General features: G+C 44.4%; 1 protein-coding gene across 1 annotated transcript in view; it reads left to right on the plus strand.

Moving 5' to 3' along the window:
- The first annotated feature begins 2,210 nt into the window (after positions 1–2,210).
- PRKG2 (protein kinase cGMP-dependent 2) overlaps positions 2,211–20,113 on the plus strand; it is a 93,216-nt gene continuing 75,313 nt past the window's right edge. Inside the window, exons 1-2 of the mRNA XM_039350891.1 lie at positions 2,211–2,452; positions 8,485–9,015. Coding sequence (XP_039206825.1) covers positions 8,498–9,015 — 518 coding nt within the window. The 5' untranslated portion in view covers positions 2,211–2,452; positions 8,485–8,497. The remainder of the gene's footprint in view (positions 2,453–8,484; positions 9,016–20,113) is intronic.

Consider the following 20,113-nt stretch of genomic DNA (forward strand, 5'->3'; position numbering starts at 1 on the left):
ACAACTCAAAACCCACTTATGCATCGTTGGGTGCCGGGTGGGTGTGGCCATTGGCTGGGTGTGGCCCACTGAGTGGGCGTGACTGCGGTGGTAATGGCAGACTGGGTGGGACTAAAAAGTTCAATCAATCAATTCCAACTTTGCAAGATCTTTCCCCCCCCCCCCGCGAGAAGTTGAAATTAACTGATTGAACCTTTTTTTTTTTTTGCACATGGCGATGGAGGCCTAAAGCGAAAAGGTTTTATAAAATCCAGCTGAAGGCCTAGGACTGGGGCGATGGCGCATGTGCCCACAGAGAGGGCTCTGAGTGCCGCCTCTGGCACCCGTGCCATAGGTTTGCCACCACTGCCCTATAGCATTTCAGGCAGATGGCTGTCCAGTCTCTTCTTAAAAACCTCCAGTGATGAAGCGCCCACAACTTCTGAAGACAAGCTGTTCCACCGCTTAATTGTCCTCACTTTTAGGAAGTTTCAGGTTGCTTCTCTCATTGCTTAGTTTCCATTCATTTTTTCTTGTCTTGCCTTCTGGTGCTTTGGAAAATAAGTTGACCTCCCCCCTTCTTTGTGGCAGCCCCTCAAGAAGTGGAATACTGCTATCATGTCACCCAGCTTGTCTTCTGGGGTGTTGGCTATTCCTGCTAGCTTAGTGTCATCTGCAAATTTGATGAGTTCCCCTTCTATTCTCTCATCTAAGTCATTTATGAACATATTGAAGAGTACTGGGCCTAAGATGGAAATTTGTGGTAGCTCATTGCTTACTCTCTCCATGTAGATCAGCGGTTCTCAACCTATGGGTCGCGACCCCATTTGGGGTTGATCGACCTCTTTTGTGGGGTTGCCAAACGCGGCGATCCGCCATTTTGTCGCCTCCGGGGGCGCACCGCGCCTCCGGGGGGCGGTGCCGTGCACGTGCGCCGCGTGGGGGGCGGCGGCGCGCCTCCGGGGGGTGGCGCCACGCATGTGCGCCGCGCGTGGGGCAGCGGCGCGCCTCTGGGGGGCGGCGCCGCACATGCGTGCCGTGCATGGGGGGCGACGCCGTGCCTCTGGGGAGCGGCGCCGCGCGTGCGCGCCGTGTGCGGGGGCCCGCCCCCATGCACGCCGCGCGCGGGGGGCACCGCGCATGCGCACCGCGTGCGGGGGCCCCACCCCCATGCGCGCCGTGCCGCGCATGCACATAACGTTTGTGTGACGGGGGTCGCCGTCACACAAACGTTGAGAACCGCTGATGTAGATGTAGTACCATTAAGACCAACTCGTTGAGTATGGTTTGTTAGCCAGGTACAAATCCATCTGGTGGTGATGCTGTCTGTCCCATATTTTTCTAGTAGGTTGTGGTCTACTTTGTCAAATGCCTTGCTGAAGTTTAAATATACTGTGTCCACAGCATTTCGCTGGTCTACTAATTTAGTCACTTTGTCAAAGAATGAAATAAGATTGGTTTGGCATCTGTTTTTAAACAAATCTATGCTAACTTCTAGTTATAACTTTATAGGAAAGAAGAAAGGGAGGGAGGGAGGGAAAGAAAAGGGAAGGAAGGAAGGAAGGAAGGAAGGAAGGAAAAGAAAGAGAAGGGAGGAAGGAAGGAAAGAAAGAAAAGAAAGGGAAGGTAGGAAATAAAGAAAGAAGAAAAGAAAGAGAAGGAAGGAAGGGAGAGAAAGAAAGAGAAGGAAGGAAAAGAAGGAAAAAAAGAAGGAAGGAAGGAAGAGAAAGAAAGAAAAAAGAGAGAAAGAGAAAGAAAGAAAGAAAGAAAGAAAGAAAGAAAGAAGAAAAGAAAGAGAAGGAAGGAAGGGAGAACAAGAAAGAAAGAGAAGGAAGGAAGGAAAAGAAGGAAAAAAAGAAGGAAGGAAGGAAGGGAGAGAAAGAAAGAAAAAAGAGAGAAAAAGAAAGAAAGAAAGAAAGAAAGAAAGAAAGAAAGAAAGAAAGAAAGAAAGAAAGAAACCCTCCCTACTTAAGACTACCGCATTCACACAAGCAAGTCATCCCACTCGCAAAGCACGTGTGAATCCCACCGAGCCGGCCCTCCCGATTCCTCGCACGGTGGGTGCCGCGCGCATTCCTGCCGTAAACAAGCCGGTCCTCGGCGCGCGGGCCCGATGCAGCGCCGCTGCCTTCCCTACTAGCCCGGGCGGGCCGGTCCCTCGCTCGCCTCGCCCCTCCCCCGCCCCCCCGCCAGGCAGCCCCCCCCCGCCTGCGTGCCTGACGGTCCTCCTCGGTTCTCCCGAGCAGTCGGGGCGGCGGCAGAGGTGCCCACGCGACGCGCTGCCCGCCTTCTGCGCACTGCCTGTCCGCCTGGCTGCTTTTCGCTTGGTCGCTCGCTCGCTCGCTCGCCAGACGCTGCTGCTGCTGCTGCTGCTGCTGCTCCGCGCCAGGGGCCAGCCGGCTCCGGTCTTGTAGGAGAGCGAAGGAAGCGGCCGGGGCGCGGGTAGGGCTGCCCGACCGCCCGAGCGGGGCAGGTGAGTACGGCAAAGGCGGCGAAGCTGCGGGAAGGAGAGGCGAGGAGGACGCAGGCGCGCGCGCTGGGAGAAGGGGACTGTCGGGGGGCACCCGCCACCCTATCGGCAGTTCACGTGTAGGACGGAGGCGCCGCGGTGCTGTGGGCATCCCCTGCTTGGGCTGGAGAGGGGAAGGCGAGCCTGTCGGCGGGGGAGGGGGGACAAGCTACGACCCCCCCTCCTTTGCACGGGATGGCTTGTCTCCATTTTCAGGACGGGATTCTCCGGTTCACGCTCACTTGGGGATCGCTGCCTCCATCCAGACCGGAAAAGCGCGCCTGGTTAACGTGCAGCGGGATGTCGTGGGAATGGAACCGAATAGATAGCAAGGACTGGAGGGGAAGGGGGGGGGGTCCGGAAGGATTGACCCCTGGAGAACAATTCGTTAGTTGACCTGAGCTGCTGCCTACTGTTATGATTGTAAGAACAATCCACCGGGCTAATGTCTTAGTGCACCCCCATTCCCCAGGTTATAGCTTCAGGTTGGGGTGGGGGGTGTTAAGGTTCTGGGTGAGAGATGCTTGCTTGCCAGTGGCCGGCAGCCCTGTGTTGGGAGGGGCCCTACGCGTTGCTTCAGGACCCCTGGCTAGAAGAAGGCTTCACTTCAAGGTTGGTGGGCTTTGGGTAGCACATGTTGCCATTCGAAATACAACGAGGTTCAGAGAACCACAGAAGTCCCGTTGTCTCCCGGCACTTGACATCAGCGAAGATGCTTCATTTTGTGGGTGTAAGAGGAGGCTTTTGTGTACACTGAATTGTGGTCTCTTCTTTCCATAAACAGATTGTATCTCAGGCTTCCCCCCCCCCCTTCAAAACTGCAATAGATTCCTTATGCCTTTTCTGGAGGAGATGATTGGACAAGAATATCAAAGAAGAGACTATGATCAGGATAATTTTCATGAAAGAGATATAAATCTATGCCGGGTAGTTTTTCTCCCTTTTCTCCATGCCTTAGAGTACGCGGGGATAAATCAAGTTTATGTAATAGGAGTATTCATTCTGTTTGACTGTCTCACTCTATCGGTGGTGGGCGCAAAGGTGATAGCCAAACCATTCTCAAGATGTAACAATGGAGCCCAGGGGGGGTTGATTGGAGTTGGGTCACCAGTGTCTTTATGGATTCTTGTGGGTAGAAGAAGAAAGACTGGACAGCCATTTATTTGTGTGAAATGGTATAGGGTTTCCTGCCTGAGCAGGGGGTTGGACTAGATGACCTCCAAGATCCCATTTATTACTACTACTACTACTATTATCATTCATCGCACAGTCAGCCAGATGTTCAGACTGGATTTGGCATTTTGTCTACCTATCGAGTCCTTACCCAGGACCTGGGATAGGCAGATGTGGATGTTTGATGGTATTACAGGTATCGTCGCAGGATGGAAGCAGTTCCTAGTAAGGCCGCCTTTTGCAATTGACTAATAGCGAATTTGTCAATGCCAATGGTGTTCAAGTGGTGCTCCAGTTGTTTTGGGATTGCACCCAAGGAGCCTATGACTATTGGTACTACCCTTGCTTGCTTTTGCCACAGTCTTTCTATTTCTATTTGTAGGTCTTTGTATTTTGTTATCTTCTCCAGTTCTTTCTCTTCTATTCTGCTGTCTCCAGGCACTGCCACATCCACTATCCAGACTTTTTTGTCTTTCTTATCGACAATTGTTAAGTCTGGGGTGTTATGTTGCAGGTGCTTGTCTGTTTGAATTCTGAAGTCCCAGAGCAGTTTAATTTTATCATTTTCTATGACTTTCTCTATTTTATGATCCCACCAGTTTTTGCTTACAGGCAAATGATATTTTTTTGCAGATCTTCCAATGCACCATTGTTGCTACTTTGTCATGCCGCTGCTTGTAATCCGTTTGTGCAATCTTCTTGCAACAGCTTACCAAGTGGTCCACTGTTTCTTCAGCTTCTTTGCATAGGCGGCACTTACTGTCTGTTGCTGTCTTCTCAATTTTGACTTTATATGCATTTGTCCTTAAGGCTTGGTCTTGTGCAGCCAGAATTAGTCCCTCGGTCTCTTTCTTCAATTTTCCTGCTCTTAGCCATTGCCAGGTTTTATTATTATCTGCTTTCCCAGCTATTTTTTTCATGTATTGGCCATGTAGTGCTTTGTCTTCCCATGCCTCTATTCTGTTCTTCATTTGGTCTTTCTTGAAGGCCAGTTTGGTCTCTCCAGTAGTCAGTAAGCCTTCCTGATATACTAATTTCAGTGCATCTTCATCATTGTTCTTCTTCTTCTTCTTCTTATTATTATTATTATTGAAATTCTGATGTGACTTCATCTCATATTTGGGTTCCTCTGTTGGTTAATTAAATAGCACTAGCAAAAGAGATAGATGGAAGGTTTTTATTTTTCTGTGCAAGCCAAAGTTTTGGCGATTACTACAAGTTTACTAAGTATGTCCAATTTCTCCAGTATGGGGTGATTCAGCTCCCCTGTTATCATGTATCCCTATCATCCAGTAAAACTGAAATGTAGTAGGTTGAGGAAACATTAGCAACAGTTTGTGTATGAATGTGCACGTCAGATGCAATGGATCCTTCTGGAAAAGTTCAAGTCATAAGAGGTTCTCTTTTTTTTTTAACATATTAGAGCTGGGGATGAGGAACTCTTTCCTTTTTGCTTCACTAAAAGCTGCATTTCTAGCAAAAGAGAAAAAAAAACTTTAGATATTGTAGATCTGTGTTAATCTATTTTGGCATCCTTAAGATGTGTAGATGTCAACTCTCAGGCTGTCTGGGGAATTCTGGGAATTGAAGTCCATAATCTCGAAGGTGTCGAGGTTGAGAATACTAATTTATAGTATTATGCAAGACATGTGGTGGAGTTGTTGGACCAAGAGTTGGGAGGTCCTGATCCAAATTCCCTCTCTACTCTAGAGCAGTGGTTCTCAACCTTTTTAATGCCACGACCCCCAACCGGTCATAAGTCGAGGACTACTCAACCGGTCGTAAGTCGAGGACTACTCAACTGGTGCAGCACCGTTTGCAGAATGGGACTTTTGGCGGGCTCAGCAGGGCAGAGACAGCCCGGACAATTCCTATTGGCTTTTGAAAGCCAATAGAATTAGACTCTATTCAAAAGGGAGTAGCACAGCTAAGGAAAAAGGGGAAAAAAATGGCGGACTGCGTTGTTTGGCGACCCCCGTGAAATGGTTGTTCGACCCCAAATGGGGTCCTGACCCACAGGTTGAGAACCACTGCTCTAGAGGTTCACTCAGTAAATTTGGATCCATTGGGATCCAAAGTTAGGAAGAGAACTGCATTTCAATGAAGGCGAATACAGGTGGTACTCGATTCACGACCACAATTGAGCCAAACATTCTGTTGCTAAGTAAGACATTTGTTAAGTGAGTTTTACCCCATTTTACGATCTTCCTTTTCATATTTGTTAAGTGAATGGCTGCAATTGTTAAATTAGTAACACGGTTGTTAAATGAATTTGGCTTCCTCATTGTCTTTGCTTGTCAGAAGGTCACAAAAGATGATCATATGATCCCGCGACACTGCGACCGTCATAAATGTGAGTCAGTTGCCGAGCATCTGCATTTTGATCGTGTGACCATCGGAATGCTGCAACGGTCGTATGTGTGAAAAATGGTCATAAGTCACATTTTTCAGTGCCGTTGTAACTTTGAACGGTCACTGAATAAACTGTTGTAAGCCAAGGACTACTTATAAACAAGAGAATTCCATTCCGTTTTAATTAAAAGGGAGGTTTTCATTTGCTCGATGTTATAATGGAAAGATACAAAAATAGCCATCGGGGCTAAGTCCATCATGAAAGATATCAATTAACTCAGCCAGATGTAATTTTCAAGGTTCAGTTTGGTCTTAGATTTGGGCTTCCTTCTGGCAGGAAATGATCCTTTACCTGTATCCGTGTGGGAGATCTTTTGACTTGGGAAACAGAGCCCAGACACCCCACGGAGAAAAAAATAACCCGTTTATTTGGTTATATGCATTTATAGCTGTGACATTTTGTCCAAGAGAATAGCCAGTTTGCCTTCTCTGAAGTTAGCAGGTTACTCTAAGTAAATGTTGGCCTTGTGAAAAAAAACAAAACAATTCACACAACATCTGAGGATTTCTCCATGCTGGGTCAGGATCTATGAATTGTTCCATTTTTGTCCAGGTTTCTTTGCTCACACACTCACTAAAAATACCCTGTCCAAAAAAGGTCTTTTCAACTTGCATTATGCCAAGATTTGTTGAGCCTGTGAAAGCATTGAACAATAAATGAGAGTGAAGCAGCATGAAGAAAATCCTTTGGAGGCAAAATCAGTAGGAATTACAGGAAGGGGTGGTGGTGGATGAGAACACATACCTGGCTGTTTGATTACTTTGGCATTTGCAGATTTGACAGTCTCTGTCTCTCTGTTGGTTTGATAACTCCGCATTTTAGGTTTGCAAAGTGCTCTGTTGATTGCAGAGATTTCCCAGTTTTTTTTTTTTTTAAAATCCTGTGTGATATGGAAATTTCTGCACATTTTCCCCTTAAAAATTTTCAGTTCTTTTACAAGGATTAAGTAAATGTTTTCTCACCTCAGCTCACCTCTCCTGTTCTAGATTTCTAAAGTTTGGTTTGATTTTTCTGCCAATCATCTGAGTTCAGAATCTAAGTTTGAGTATGAAAAAGTTTTGTAATTAAAGTTTGCAGCGAAAAACATAGGCTTTGGGTTTGAAGCGGTTGGCAAAAAAGTGTTCTGCTGTTTAGTTTAGGCACCAGGCTGGAAAACAAAAAACCAGGAGTTCAAGACCTGCCTTAGTCATGAAAGCCTGCTGGGTGATTTTGGGCCAATCACCAGGAGATGGTGAGTTCTAGTCCCGCCTTAGGCATGAAAGCCAGCTGGGTGACTTTGGGCCAATCACCAGAAGATGGTGAGTTTTAGTCCCGCCTTAAGGCATGAAAGCCAGCTGGGTGACTGGGCCAATCACCAGGAGATGGTGAGTTCTAGTCCTGCCTTAGGCATGAAAATCGGCTGGGTGACTTTGGGCCAGCCGCTCTCTCTCAGCCCAGCCCATCTCACAGGGTTATTGTGAGGAAAAGTGGAGGAGTAAGGCATGTTGGATATGTTTTCCACCTTGAGTTATCTGTAAAAATAAAAAAGGTGGGATACAAATAAAATAAAATAAAATAGCCTAGATATAGCATATATTGGCTGATTCACTGGAACAGGAGCTTTTCTCATTGTACGGAATTTTTTTACTTCCTTGCTATTCACTTGGTAATATTTATTGGATATTTTTTTCCTCTGCCAAACAAGCTTTTTGCATTACATTTATTTATTTTACTAACAGTCATACTGAGCAAAGTTACTTATGATTATTACTTTCTATAATACTGAGTTCTTAAAAGGAAATGTAGTTAGATAAATACAGTAGATGATAAGATAGATAGACAGATAATAGATAGATAGATAGATAGATAGATAGATAGATAGATAGATAGGCAGATAGGCAGATAGATAGACAGAGAGGCAGACAGGCAGATAGGCAGATAGAGAGATGATAGATAGATAGATAGATAGATAGATAGATAGATAGATAGATAGATAGATAGGACAGATAGATAGATGTAGACAGATAGGCAGATAGAAAGATAATAGAGCGATAGATATAGCAGATAGATAGATAGATAGATAGATAGATAGATAGATAGATAGATAGGCAGGAAGGCAGGCAGGCAAGCAGGCAGATAGGCAGATAGAGAGACAGACAGAGAGGCAGACAGGCAGATAGAGAGATAATAAGATAGATAGATAGATAGATAGATAGATAGATAGATAGATAGATAGATAGATAGATAGATAGATAGATAGATAGATAGATAGCTTAAAAAAATTCTTTCACAGGAGCTGGACGGGACCTTGACAAGACCTTATATTATCCCAGATCAACAACTGTCCAATCTAGGCTCTGATTGTTCCCATGACACTCCCCACCCTTTCCTACAACTTTGCCACAAGGTTTGATCTGTTTTCTTTGCCTAGGTCACCAGCCCCAATGGGAAATGGTTCGGTGAAACCCAGGTACCCAAAGAGGTCGGATATCCATGTCGGAACCTGTCCTTTTGGTTGTTCCGGTTGCGGCAAGACCCTGAAAGACCCGGGGCTGAGCATCAGTACAATAACAGGAGCTGCAGATATCCTGAGAGGGAAGATTTGGGAGCTTGAGAAAGAACTGAAGAGGCAGGAGGAAGAGTTACACGAAAGGAACTATCACATCTTAGAGCTTCAGGAGCAGCTCGCCAAGCAGACTAAGACCATCGGAGACCTTACCGAGGAGCTGAAGTGTAAATGTATCCAGCTGAACAAGCTACAAGATGTCGTGGTCACTCAAGGGACAAATCCTTTCCTTTTCCCCAGCCTTACAGAGACACCCAGGGCCAGCCAAATGGCAGGCAGCACTAGGAGGAGGGGAGCCAAGGAAGGAGTATCTGCAGAGCCGACCACCCGAACATACGACCTAACTGAGCAACCTCGGTTTTCTTTCGAAAAAGCCAGAGTCCGAAAAGCCTCAAGGTGAGCTTGTTCGTTGTCCCAGTTACATAGTATGGGAGAATCGGTGTGCTTAGCACATCATGTTGTGCATTGACCAGAATGATTACTCAGGCTGACTCTAGCCAGCTGCTGTCATAATGTGAAAAATCAAACATGCTCTCTATTTTTTTTTAAGTCTATCTTTACGCTGCCTTTCAAGGCCAGCATTTCTACTCTCATCCTAGGGCAGGGTAGGCAACCTTGGCTCTTTTATGACTTGTGGACTTCAACTCCCAGAATTCCTGAGCCAGCATGGCTCAGCTTGGAAACTCTCCCTTTCCCCTCAAGCATGGCTGGCTCAGGAATTCTGGGAGTTGAAGTCCACAAGTCATAAAAGGGGCAAGTTTGAAGACCCCTGCTCTTAATCTTCATCCTAGGATAGGGATAGACAACCTTGGCTCTTTTATGACTCGTGGACTTCAATTCCCAGAATTCCTGAGCCAGCATGGCTCAGCTTGGAAACTCTCCCTTTCCCCTCAGCATTGTTGGCTCAGGAATTCTGGGAGTTGAAGTCCACGAGTCATAAAGAGGCCTAAGCCTAGGCCAGAGGTAGGTAACCTTGGCTCTTTTATGACTTCAACTCCCAGAATTCCTGAGCCAGCATGGCTCAGCTTGGAAACTCTCCCTTTCCCCTCAGCGTGGCTGGCTCAGGAATTCTGGGAGTTGAAGTCCACGAGTCATAAAAGAGGCAAGATTGGCTACATCCTAATGATGTAGTATTGGGTGGAATGGTGTTTATTTTTCTGTTTCTCAAGTAGTTTCTGCATGATGGCTAAAATTTAAGTACTGAGCCCAGCGTTGAGATGTAAGTTGCATATTTAAAGTTCTAAAGTTCTGAGGTGCTCCCTGAGATTGGTAGTTTTCCTGATGATGATCTGACCTAGTTAGGGTAATGAAACGTAGGCAAGAAAACAACAAACCTCATAGAGCACCAAGGATACCTTATTTCAACCCTGAGTTACAAATATTCTCCTTTATTTAGTTGTGGTGGTGCAGTAGTTACAATTCAGTATTGCAGGCAAATTCAATGCTCACTGCCAGGAGTTCGATTTTCATCAGCTCAAGGTTGACTCAGCCTTCCATCCTTCCGAGGTCAGTAAAATGAGGACCCAGATTGTTGGGGGTCAATATGCTGACTCTGTAAACCGCTTGGAGAGGGCTGTACAGCACTGCGAAGTGGTATATAAGTCTAAGTGCTATTGCTGTTGGTTCAAAAGTTCTTTCCCTATTTGGTGGCATGGCATTAGTCTGTCTATCTATCTATCTATCTGTCTGTCTGTCTGTCTGTCTGTCTGTCTGTCTGTCTGTCTATCCGTCCATCCAATTTGGATGCCAAACTCCCTAAGCTTCCAGGTGGTTTATTAAAAGATATTAAAAAAAACCTACAGGCCAATAGAAAAACAATTACTTCATCAAATAAGACTGTATTTAAGGTTTCAAGAGTCCATTGCAGTGGACTGGTCTGTGATGGAGATTCCTTGTCATCAGGGAAGTATTTGTTCTCTGAGGACCTAGCGTCTATAACTGCATAAGAGGAGAGAGATTTGGGATGAAAAGAGGAAAGCAGGGAGAACTGATTGTTCAGACTGGTGCACAAAAGCTAATGCCAGCGCTTAAACATAAAACTCACTACTTATAAATGGCTCTTCCAGATGAAGAAACCGTGGGCTGTTTTTGCTTAAAGTCTACTGGAGTGATTCTAAATGTGTGCCTTATACTTTGTGTGCTCCCTCTGAAGATCTCTCTCTCTCTCTCTCTCTCTCTCTCTCTCCCTCACTCTCTCTCTCTCCCTCCCTCCCTCCCCATCTCCCTCTTCATTTCCCTCCCTCCCCGTCTCCCTCTCCCTCCCTGCCTCCTTCCCTCTCCCTTTCCCCCCTCTCTCTCCCTCCGCCTCCCTCTTCCTCTCCCTCCCTGCCTCCCTCCCTCTCCCTTTCCCCCCTCTCTCTCCCTCCGCCTCCCTCTTCCTCTCCCTCCCTGCCTCCCTCCCTCTCCCTTTCCCCCCTCTCTCTCCCTCCGCCTCCCTCTTCCTCTCCCTCCTTGCCTCCCTCCCTCTCCCTTTCCCCCCTTTCTCTCCCTCCGCCTCTCCCTCCGCCTCTCCCTCTTCCTCTCCCTCCCTGCCTCCCTCCCTGCCTGCCTCCCTTCCTTCCTCCTTTCTTCCCCCCCTCTCTCCCTCCTTCCCTCGCTCCCTCCCCCTCCCTCCCTCCCTCCCTCCCTCCATCCCTCCCTCCCTCTCGCTCTTTGCCAATGGAATGTATCTGTATCTTTACAACTTAGGATAATTATGGTGCACGTACACAATAGGCTTGTTTTTATAGCTGATGCCTGCAAGAGAGCAGAAGAAAAAAACAAATATTATTCCAGGCTTAGAAACGCTGTTCAACCAATGCCGTTCCCAAGTAAAAAACTGATTTCAAACAGCAAAGCTATGCAGCTTCTACAAAGTGATTTTTTCTTCTTCTTCTTCTCTACATTTCTTGTTTATGCACAAATATAAATAGAGGTTAGGGGAAATGTACAATAATTAAAATCACAAGAACTGGTTTAAGATGTTGCTCTGTCATGTACCACAGCACATGGTTGGTTGTGTTCTTATTGCTCTTCTTTTTTCATCCTATCTCCTGTTCTTCCAGCACAGTGTATTCAGCCTTGGCAACTTTAAGATGTGTGGATTTCAGCTTCCAGAATTCTTCTGCCAGCCATGCTGGGTGGGGAATTCTGGGAGCTGAAATCCATGATGCACCTTAAAAGTTGCTGAGGTTGAAAAACATTGCAGCTAATCCTCAACTTACAATTGAGGCCAAAAATTTCTGTTGCTAAGTGAGACAGTTGTTAAGTGAGTTTTGCCCCCATTTTATGACCTTTCTTGCCACCGATGTTAAGTGAGTCATCATAGTTGTTAAGTTAGTAACACGGTTGTTAAGTAAATCTGGCTTCCCCATCAACTTTCTTTCTCAGAAGGTTGCAAAAGGTGATCACATGACCCTGGGACACGGCCACCATCATAAATATGAGTCAGTTGCCAAGCCTCTGAATGTTGATCATGTGACCATGGAGATGCTGCAACGGTCATAAGTGTGAAAAAAACAGTTGTAAGTCACCTTTTTTAAAGTGCTGTTGTAACTTTGTATGTAACCACTCAACAAATGGTTGTAAGTCAAGGACTATCTGTATTCTAGAAGCTTTGTTGCTTCAAGGTGCCTCATCTGTCGTTAAGATTGCTTAGGTCAGAATATCTTCAGGGCAGCATCAAAAAAAGTCAAAATGGTTAACTGTGTAGCCATGGTTGCTACATCTCCTTTTAAACATCTCTTTGCAGGCTACCCATCAGAAAATCTCATATTGAAATCAAGAGCCTGGTTCTAAGTAAAGTCCTATTCTGCACAACAGATCTATTAAGAAATGACCCATCAAAAGGGCAGGCAGATATGCTTTTTTTTTTAAATCATACTTCTGGAGTGAATAAATATTTAATCTGCTCCTGCAAGTTTTAGTTCTGAGAGATGATACTCTGTCAGAATTTCACACTGGAACTGGCAATCACTTTATTAGACTTTTAAGTCAGGTTGGGCAACCAGCAAATTCTGGCCTGTTTCATGCACCTACGCCAGGGATAGGCAACCTTGGCACTTTTATGACTCATGGACTTCAACTCCCATAATTCCTGAGCCAGCCATGCTGAGGGGAAAGGGAGAGTTTCTAAGCTGAGCCATGCTGGCTCAGGAATTCTGGGAGTTGAAGTCCATGAGTCATAAAAGAGCCAAAGTTGCCTATGCCTGGCCTAGGCCTAGGCCGCTTTATGACTCGTGGACTTCAACTCCCAGAATTCCTGTCAGCTATGCTGAGAGGAAAGGGAGAGTTTCTAAGCTGAGTCATACTGGCTAGGAATTCTGGGAGTTGAAGTCCACGAGTCATAAAAGAGCCACGGTTGCCTATCCCTGACCTATGCCAGTCCTCCCTGATGACTGAACATTGGAGATATTTCCTGCCATTTTAAGGCAAGAAGTATATGAATGTTGAATTTTAAGCTTTGAAACAGGCCCAACATAGTTCAAACAATAAGTCCTCTATAGTATATGTGAACACTGTGTCATCCACAACATTGCAGGATCCAGTCTGAGTCTATCACCTTGATCAAAGCTTTCTTTTTCAAAGCTTTCAGGCTTGTGCTGGAGCCCATCGTCAGGGAATTTTTCTCTTCCAAAATATGTCCACTGGACTGTTCTATGTGAGCAGCACAGCAGCTCACTGGTTAAGATACTGAGCTTGTTGGCTGAGAAGCCAGCAGACCAGGTTCGAGACCCGAGCTCCATGGGATGGGGTGAGCTTCCGTCCTCGCCCTGGCTCTTGCCCGACTAGCAGTTTGAAAGCATGCAAATGTGAGTAGATAAATAGGTACCACTTCAGTGGGAATGTAACGGCGTTCTGTGACATCATGCTGGCCACATGACCGTGGAAATGTTTGCAAACAGTGCTGGCTCTTTGGCCTTGAAACAGAGGTGAGCAGCACCCCCTATAGTCTGCAACAATTAGCGGAGTAAAATCCAGAGGAACTCTTTTACTTTACTGTTCTGTATATTGTATTTATATAGTTTCTGGTTGTGTGTAGCTTTTAATTGTTAATGAGGGTGCTGACTGTGTCATTCCCCCTCCCCATTACATTTGGCCCTTGTTTACTTTCCCACCTCTGGTTTAAGGCAAATTAGTTGGTCAGAAGCAAGTCAGAGTTAGGTGATAATCACTTCCAGTTTTTTAGGACCTACGTGGGTAAGAAACCGAAATATTAGTTGCCTTCTGTGACACATAATGATAATTTTTCTGTGTTGTTATGGAAACAGGTGATAACTCTTATGGGTCAGTGTGTGGTGTATTCGGCTCCCAAAGAGAAAGGAACTTTTGAGAGGTTATATAAATGAAACCTGTAAGAAATTTGGGCTCCATGAGAAGGAAATGTAGACCACAGAGAACAGGGAAGCAGGCTTCAGAAAGACCAGGGATCTCCTTGCCTTTCTCCTGGGGGGAGGGGGGGTCTATCAAGAGCACAAAGCATAACAATATTTTTTAAAAAGGGAGTTACCCTTTGAATGCGACAGCATTAAATGGGAAAAATACCACCGTCTGGGTGAGATATTTATGTTGGTGTTTCTTCAGTCTTCTAATTATGGGCCCTCTGACAATTCAATTAAAAAAGCAACCAACTCTTTAGGCGGAGAGTCTGTTCAGTATAAAACAATACTTCATCATGTCTCTGAATCCGAGTATTTCTGGTTTCTCCAACATCAGAGATTTAGGAGGAGGAACCTCTACAAGCACTAAGCCTGTAGAACCAGTGATTATAATAGATAACAAACAGCTTCATTCACTCCTAAATATTGAGTTTGAGACTTAATAGGTCGGGATGGTCCACAATTAGCTATTGTGACCATAAGGGCCTTTTCTCACAACCTCCCAATCACAGAACCAAAATCTCTCGGCAGCCTCTTTTTTTCTGTCACGCCCCAATGGCATTGTCTTCATCGCGTCTCGTCTCGTCACACTTATCCCTAACCGATGGGAGGAGATAGTTGTTCTTAGCTATCCTAGTGTTACAGTGTCTCCTATATGGAATGGAATGGAATTGAATAGAATAGAAGAATAGAGTAGAGTAGAGTAGAGTAGAGTAGAGTAGAGTAGAGTAGAGTAGAGTAGAGTAGAATAGAGTAGAATAGAATAGAATAGAATAGAATAAAATAGAATAGAATAGAATAGAATAGAACAGAATAGAATAGAATAGAATAGAATAGAATAGAATAGAATAGAATACTTTATTTGGCCAAATGTAATTAGGCATACAAGGAATTTGTCTCCAGTGCAGAAGCTCTCAATATATATGCAAAGCAACAGAGTAATAATAATCATAATAATAATATCAATAAGAGGGGATAGTAAAGAAGATATTGATAATAATAATAATAATAATAAAATAATAATAATAATAATAATAATAATAATAATATACAACATGGGTAAATGTACAGAGACATTGGACAGTACTGTAAGGATTAGGTGTTTAGCAGTGATGGCACAAGGGAAAAAACTGTCCCTGTGTCTAGTTGTTTTGGCATGCAATGCCCTGTAGTGGCATCCTGAGGGGAGGAGTTGAAACAATTTATGTCCAAGATATGAGGGGTGTGTAAATATTTTCTTAGCCCTCTTTCTGACCCATGCAATATGCAGGTCTTCTGTGGAAGGCAGGCTGGCTGCAGTTACTACTACTAATAATAATAAAGTTGGAAGGTACCTTAGAGGTTATCAAGTCCAATCCCCTGCTCAGGCAGGTAACCCTATACCATTTTGGACAAATGGCTGTCCAATTTCTTCTTAAAAACTTCCAGTGTTGGAGCATTCACTGCTTCTGGAGGCAGGTTGTTCTACTGGCTAATTGTTCTAACTGTCAGGAAGTTTCTCCTTAGTTCTAAGTTGCTTCTCTCTTTGGTTAGTCTCCATCCGTTGCTTCTTGTCCTGCCTTCAGGCGCTTTGGAGAATAGCTTGACTCCCTCTTCTTTGTGGCAGCTCCTGAGATATTGGAACACTGCTATCGTGTTCCCCCCTCGCCCTTCTCTTCGTTAAACTAGACATATGCAACTCCAGCAACCGTTCCTTATATGTTTTAGCCTCCAGTCCCCTAATCATCTTTGTTGCTCTTCTCTGCACTCTTTCTAGAGTCTCAACATCTTTTTTACATCGTGGTGACCAAAACTGGATGCAGTATTCCAAGTGTGGCCTTACCAAGGCATTGTAAAGTGGTATTAATACTTCATGTGATCTTGATTCTGTCCCTCTGTTAATCCAGCCTAGCACTGTGTTCATAAGCATAATAATAATATCAATAAGAGGGGGTAGTAAAGAAGATAATGATAATAATAATAATAATAATTAATAATAATAATATACAACATGGGTAAATGTACAGAGACATTGGACAGTACTGTAAGGATTAGGTGTTTAGCAGTGATGGCACAAGGGAAAAAAACTGTTCCTGTGTCTAGCACTGTGTTGCCCTTTTTGGCAGCTGCAGCACATGGCCGGCTCATATTTAAAGGATTGTCCACTAGGACTCTGAGATCCCTCTCAGAAAGTTGTTCTTTCTGCAGTCCTAACTATCCGTTGGAGTCTATAACTATCCTGTTTGGTTGCCGTATCAAACCAGACAGTTATAGATGCACATATGACAGGCTCAATAAAACTGTATCAACAGCTCCTGGAGCAGTCTGAACTGTCTGAGTTGAAGCAGGAAGAACTTTCCTTGTGGTGCTTTTTAATGATGGTTCTAATGTTAGGTGTGCATTTCAAATCATGGAATAGAACCCAAAAACATGAAGGACTCTACTGTTGATAACTGTGCTTTCAAATATAATCTGAGATGGTAGTATAGAAGGGCTAAAATCCACTCTCATCTCTTCAGTATTAAGCATGTTCATGTATATTTCTATACAGCTGAGTTATGGGTGGAGGTTCGTTCTCCGACCTTGTGGGTTGGTTGCCGAACATTTTGTTACCAGACTAGGTAACATCTTCGGCAGAGTTTAGGGGATGTCAGTGTCTGTGTTTTTCTGCTTATAAAGGTTGTGTGTGGTCACTAGGTCTTGTGATGGGGAGGTCCCATCAGGTAAGGGTTACATCAGTGAGGGTCTTGTGTTGGGTCTTGTAATGGGACAGGTGTGAGTGTGTCAAGTGAGGGTCTTGTGATGGGGAGGTTATGTCAAGTGAGGGTCACTGGGAGGTGAACTGCTGGTTGGAGGGATTGTGTGGATTGGTTGAAGGTCTGTGCTGTCTCTGGTTGACTGTGAGTTTGATTTGGATTCTGAGGGGTTCGTAGGCTGGTTTTAGAACAATGTGTCTGTTGATGGAATTGCTTGTGGAATGCGAGGCTTCGATGAACTTGTGAGCATGACGAGTGGTAGCATGGCCAATATTTCTTGTATTGCTCCAATCAAATTGATGCTGTTCTGTATCAGTATGGATAGAGATTAGGGATTTGGGATTGTGGCATTTGACTGCCAGCCGGTGTTCATGTACTCTGGTTTTTAATCGACGTGATGTTTGTCCCACATAGAATCGGTTGCAATTGTTACAGTTAATTTTGTAAATTCATTCATCCTTCTGTATCTTGTCTTAGGTTCTGGATAATTCCCAGTGGAGTGTGGCTGTGAGTTTGTGGGCTATTGCTATTCCTAGGGGTTGGAGGATTCTGGTTGTCATTTCCAACACTGCTTTTGTGTATGGCAGGGTTAGTTTATGCATTGTGGTTGGTTGTGTGGTGTGGTGTACTTTGGGTGCTCTGTGTCTGAATACAAAAATTTTTGGATAGCCGTTGCTGAGAAAACCATCAAGCAGCTGTTTCTCTTCTGCTTTTCTTAACGCTGTGGTGCTGCAGTGTCTCCTGGCCCTTCTGAAGAGAGTCTGGATGCAACTTCTTTTGTATGTGATGGGGTGGTTGTTGCATACGAGGATCTTTTTCGTGTGCATAGGTTGCGATAGATTCAGGTTTCCAGTTCTCCATTGTCTAGTCTCCTTATGTCAATGTTGAGGAATGGGAGTTTGTTGTCTGTTTCCTCTTCACGTGTGCATTTGATCCCAGGGATTATGTTGTTGAGCAGGGTGTGCGTTTCTTCAATTTGGGAGCGTTTGATGATGTCAAAAGTGTCATTGACGTAGAGTGTCCAGAATTTTCATTGGATGGTGGGTAGGGCTATGGATTTGAGTTGTTGCATGACTGCTTCTACTATTAGGACTGATATGGGTGATCCCATCGGGGTACCTTGAACTTGCTTATAGATTTTCCCATTAAACTTAAAGTATGTACTGAGGCATAGGTCCAGGAATTTCAGAATGGTTTCTGTGGACCTGGAGTGTTCTGTGGCTGCGTCATCTTTGTGGATATGATGTTTAGTGAGTAGGCGGTGTATGGTTTGTTTAGCCAGGTCCATGTCAATTGAGGTAAAGAGTGCAGTGACATCAAAGGAGACCATGATTTATTCCTTGTTGATCTTGGTCTGCTTGATGAGTTGGATAAATTGTTCTCCGGAGTTTATTGAGTGGGTAGAGTCATTCAATAGGTGTCTGAGTTGGCTCTGCAGAGAATGAACCTCCACCCTTATCCTCCACCCGAGCTACAGATATTCGCCACCATCACAAAATGAGTTAAGCTATACCAACAATGCCTTGGAAGGAAGTCAGATGGCTGAATGAAACACTGACCACAGAAGCAGGCAGGGATCAGCAACCGGACATCAGATATCATGCCTGTATATATTTTTTTTGGCTGACTCAAGCATAAGTAGATAGGACTTCAGCTCCGCATTGAAGAAAGGCACAATTGTCACTCACAATTGTATTGTCCAGATCACGGGTGTCAAACTCACCATGTCACGTGACATGTCACGACGTATCACAACTTTTTTTGCATTGCTGGAGCTGGGGTGGACGTGGCCTCCGAATGATGCAACTGGCCCACGGGCCAGCAGTTTGACACCCCTGGTCCAAATGACAACAAAATTCCCAGTGGTCATACTTGGAATGTGTAATGTAAGGAACGTTCATTATATCTTTACTTCCTTCGGATGAAATGTTCTGAGTTTGATATGTGTTGATCTTCGTTCCTGGAAAGTGAGGTGTGGGCTTGGAGGAAGGTCACAGATGAGATATGAAATGGATTAAAAGCCAATCAACATCTTCTGATGTTTTCCATGTAGTGATACTGATCGACCTCTGTGCTTAGCATTTTGCAATTATATTCTTCTTAAGAATAAGCTCTCTTCAACATTAACTCTTGTGCAAAGATCAGAAAGTCTGTGGATTATTTTCCCTAAACAGGGAAATGAACAAAACTTACGTTTTATGACTTGTTTATTAACACAGTGTTGCAGTTCTGACTTTTGCTTGAGTATAAGAAGTGTTTTTCTGTCATCCTAAAGTCATATTCCCAGGGCAGTTTACAGAAAGTATAAGACAATGAGAAATATAAACCCAAACTCAAATGTAGACATTTTAAAGTCAGCATGATAAAGCAGCCACCATGAGAGCTTCCGGTATGAGGCGACGGCGATGGCGGCTATCTTTTAGCCGTCCAGCTGGGGAAGTGTCAGAGCCGCGGAGCACAGTGCGTATCAGCTGGCCCGCGGCTCGGAATTCCCTTCCCGGGCAAAGGGAAGGGACAGAGAACGCAGGAATAGAGGTAGAACCCCTAAACCCTCTCTGGATTTATTTCTAGAGGGGGTGAAAGGAGTGTTCCCTCGGAGCTCCTGCTGATCTCCGCCTCCCAGCTGTTTTTGCTTCCTAGGAAGCAAAAGAAACCGCCGCTTCTATCTCCGTGTTTATAGTATTTTGGTGAGTAATTTTTAAACGGACGGAGCAGTTTAAAGGATTTTTGTTATATATTTTAGGTGTTTATTTTTTTTATTATTTGATTTTTATTACTTTTCCTCCTTTTCTTTGTTATATTAGTGAAAGGATTTAAGATGGCGTTTTGAAAGTGTCGGAGTTTTTTTTTCCTTTCCCTTTTGTTTTACTTTCCCTTTTTAAAGACTGGCTTTTGCTTTTGCTTTTGGTTTAGAAATTTTTTTTTTTTTTGAATTGTTTGCTCTTTTATCTTTTATTCTTTGGATTTTCTCTGGATTTTCAAGGACTATAGTTTGTCTCTTTTTAAATTCTTTTTCTTTTTCTTTCCTCCTCCCTTCTTGTGTGGAGGGGAAAGGGAAGTGAGAACTGCGCTTTTTAAAATGGCTTCAAAGAGACAGCAGCCTGCTTCAATACCTAAGGTTGTTTCTTCTCCTATAACTTCCACTGCACAATTACAACAACAATCTAAACATGTACCACCGGCTCAGCCACCACCCTCCCCCCCTCTGCCTGGACTTTCAGCACAAGAGGTTAGAGGCATAATGGGAGAGATTGTAGTTCAAATGAGAGAGGAAATGAAGCAATTTGCCTCACAGATTAAATCAGAAATTAAATCTGATCTTAAAGAAGAGATAACGGGGATAAAGACTAAATTGCAAGAAAATAATAATGATTTACGACAAGATATACTTGCAGCAGTTTC

The sequence above is a fragment of the Crotalus tigris genome, unplaced genomic scaffold, assembly GCF_016545835.1.
Source record: "Crotalus tigris isolate CLP2741 ecotype Arizona unplaced genomic scaffold, ASM1654583v1 scf7180000018362.2422785, whole genome shotgun sequence".
Taxonomy (NCBI): Eukaryota; Metazoa; Chordata; class Lepidosauria; order Squamata; family Viperidae; genus Crotalus; species Crotalus tigris.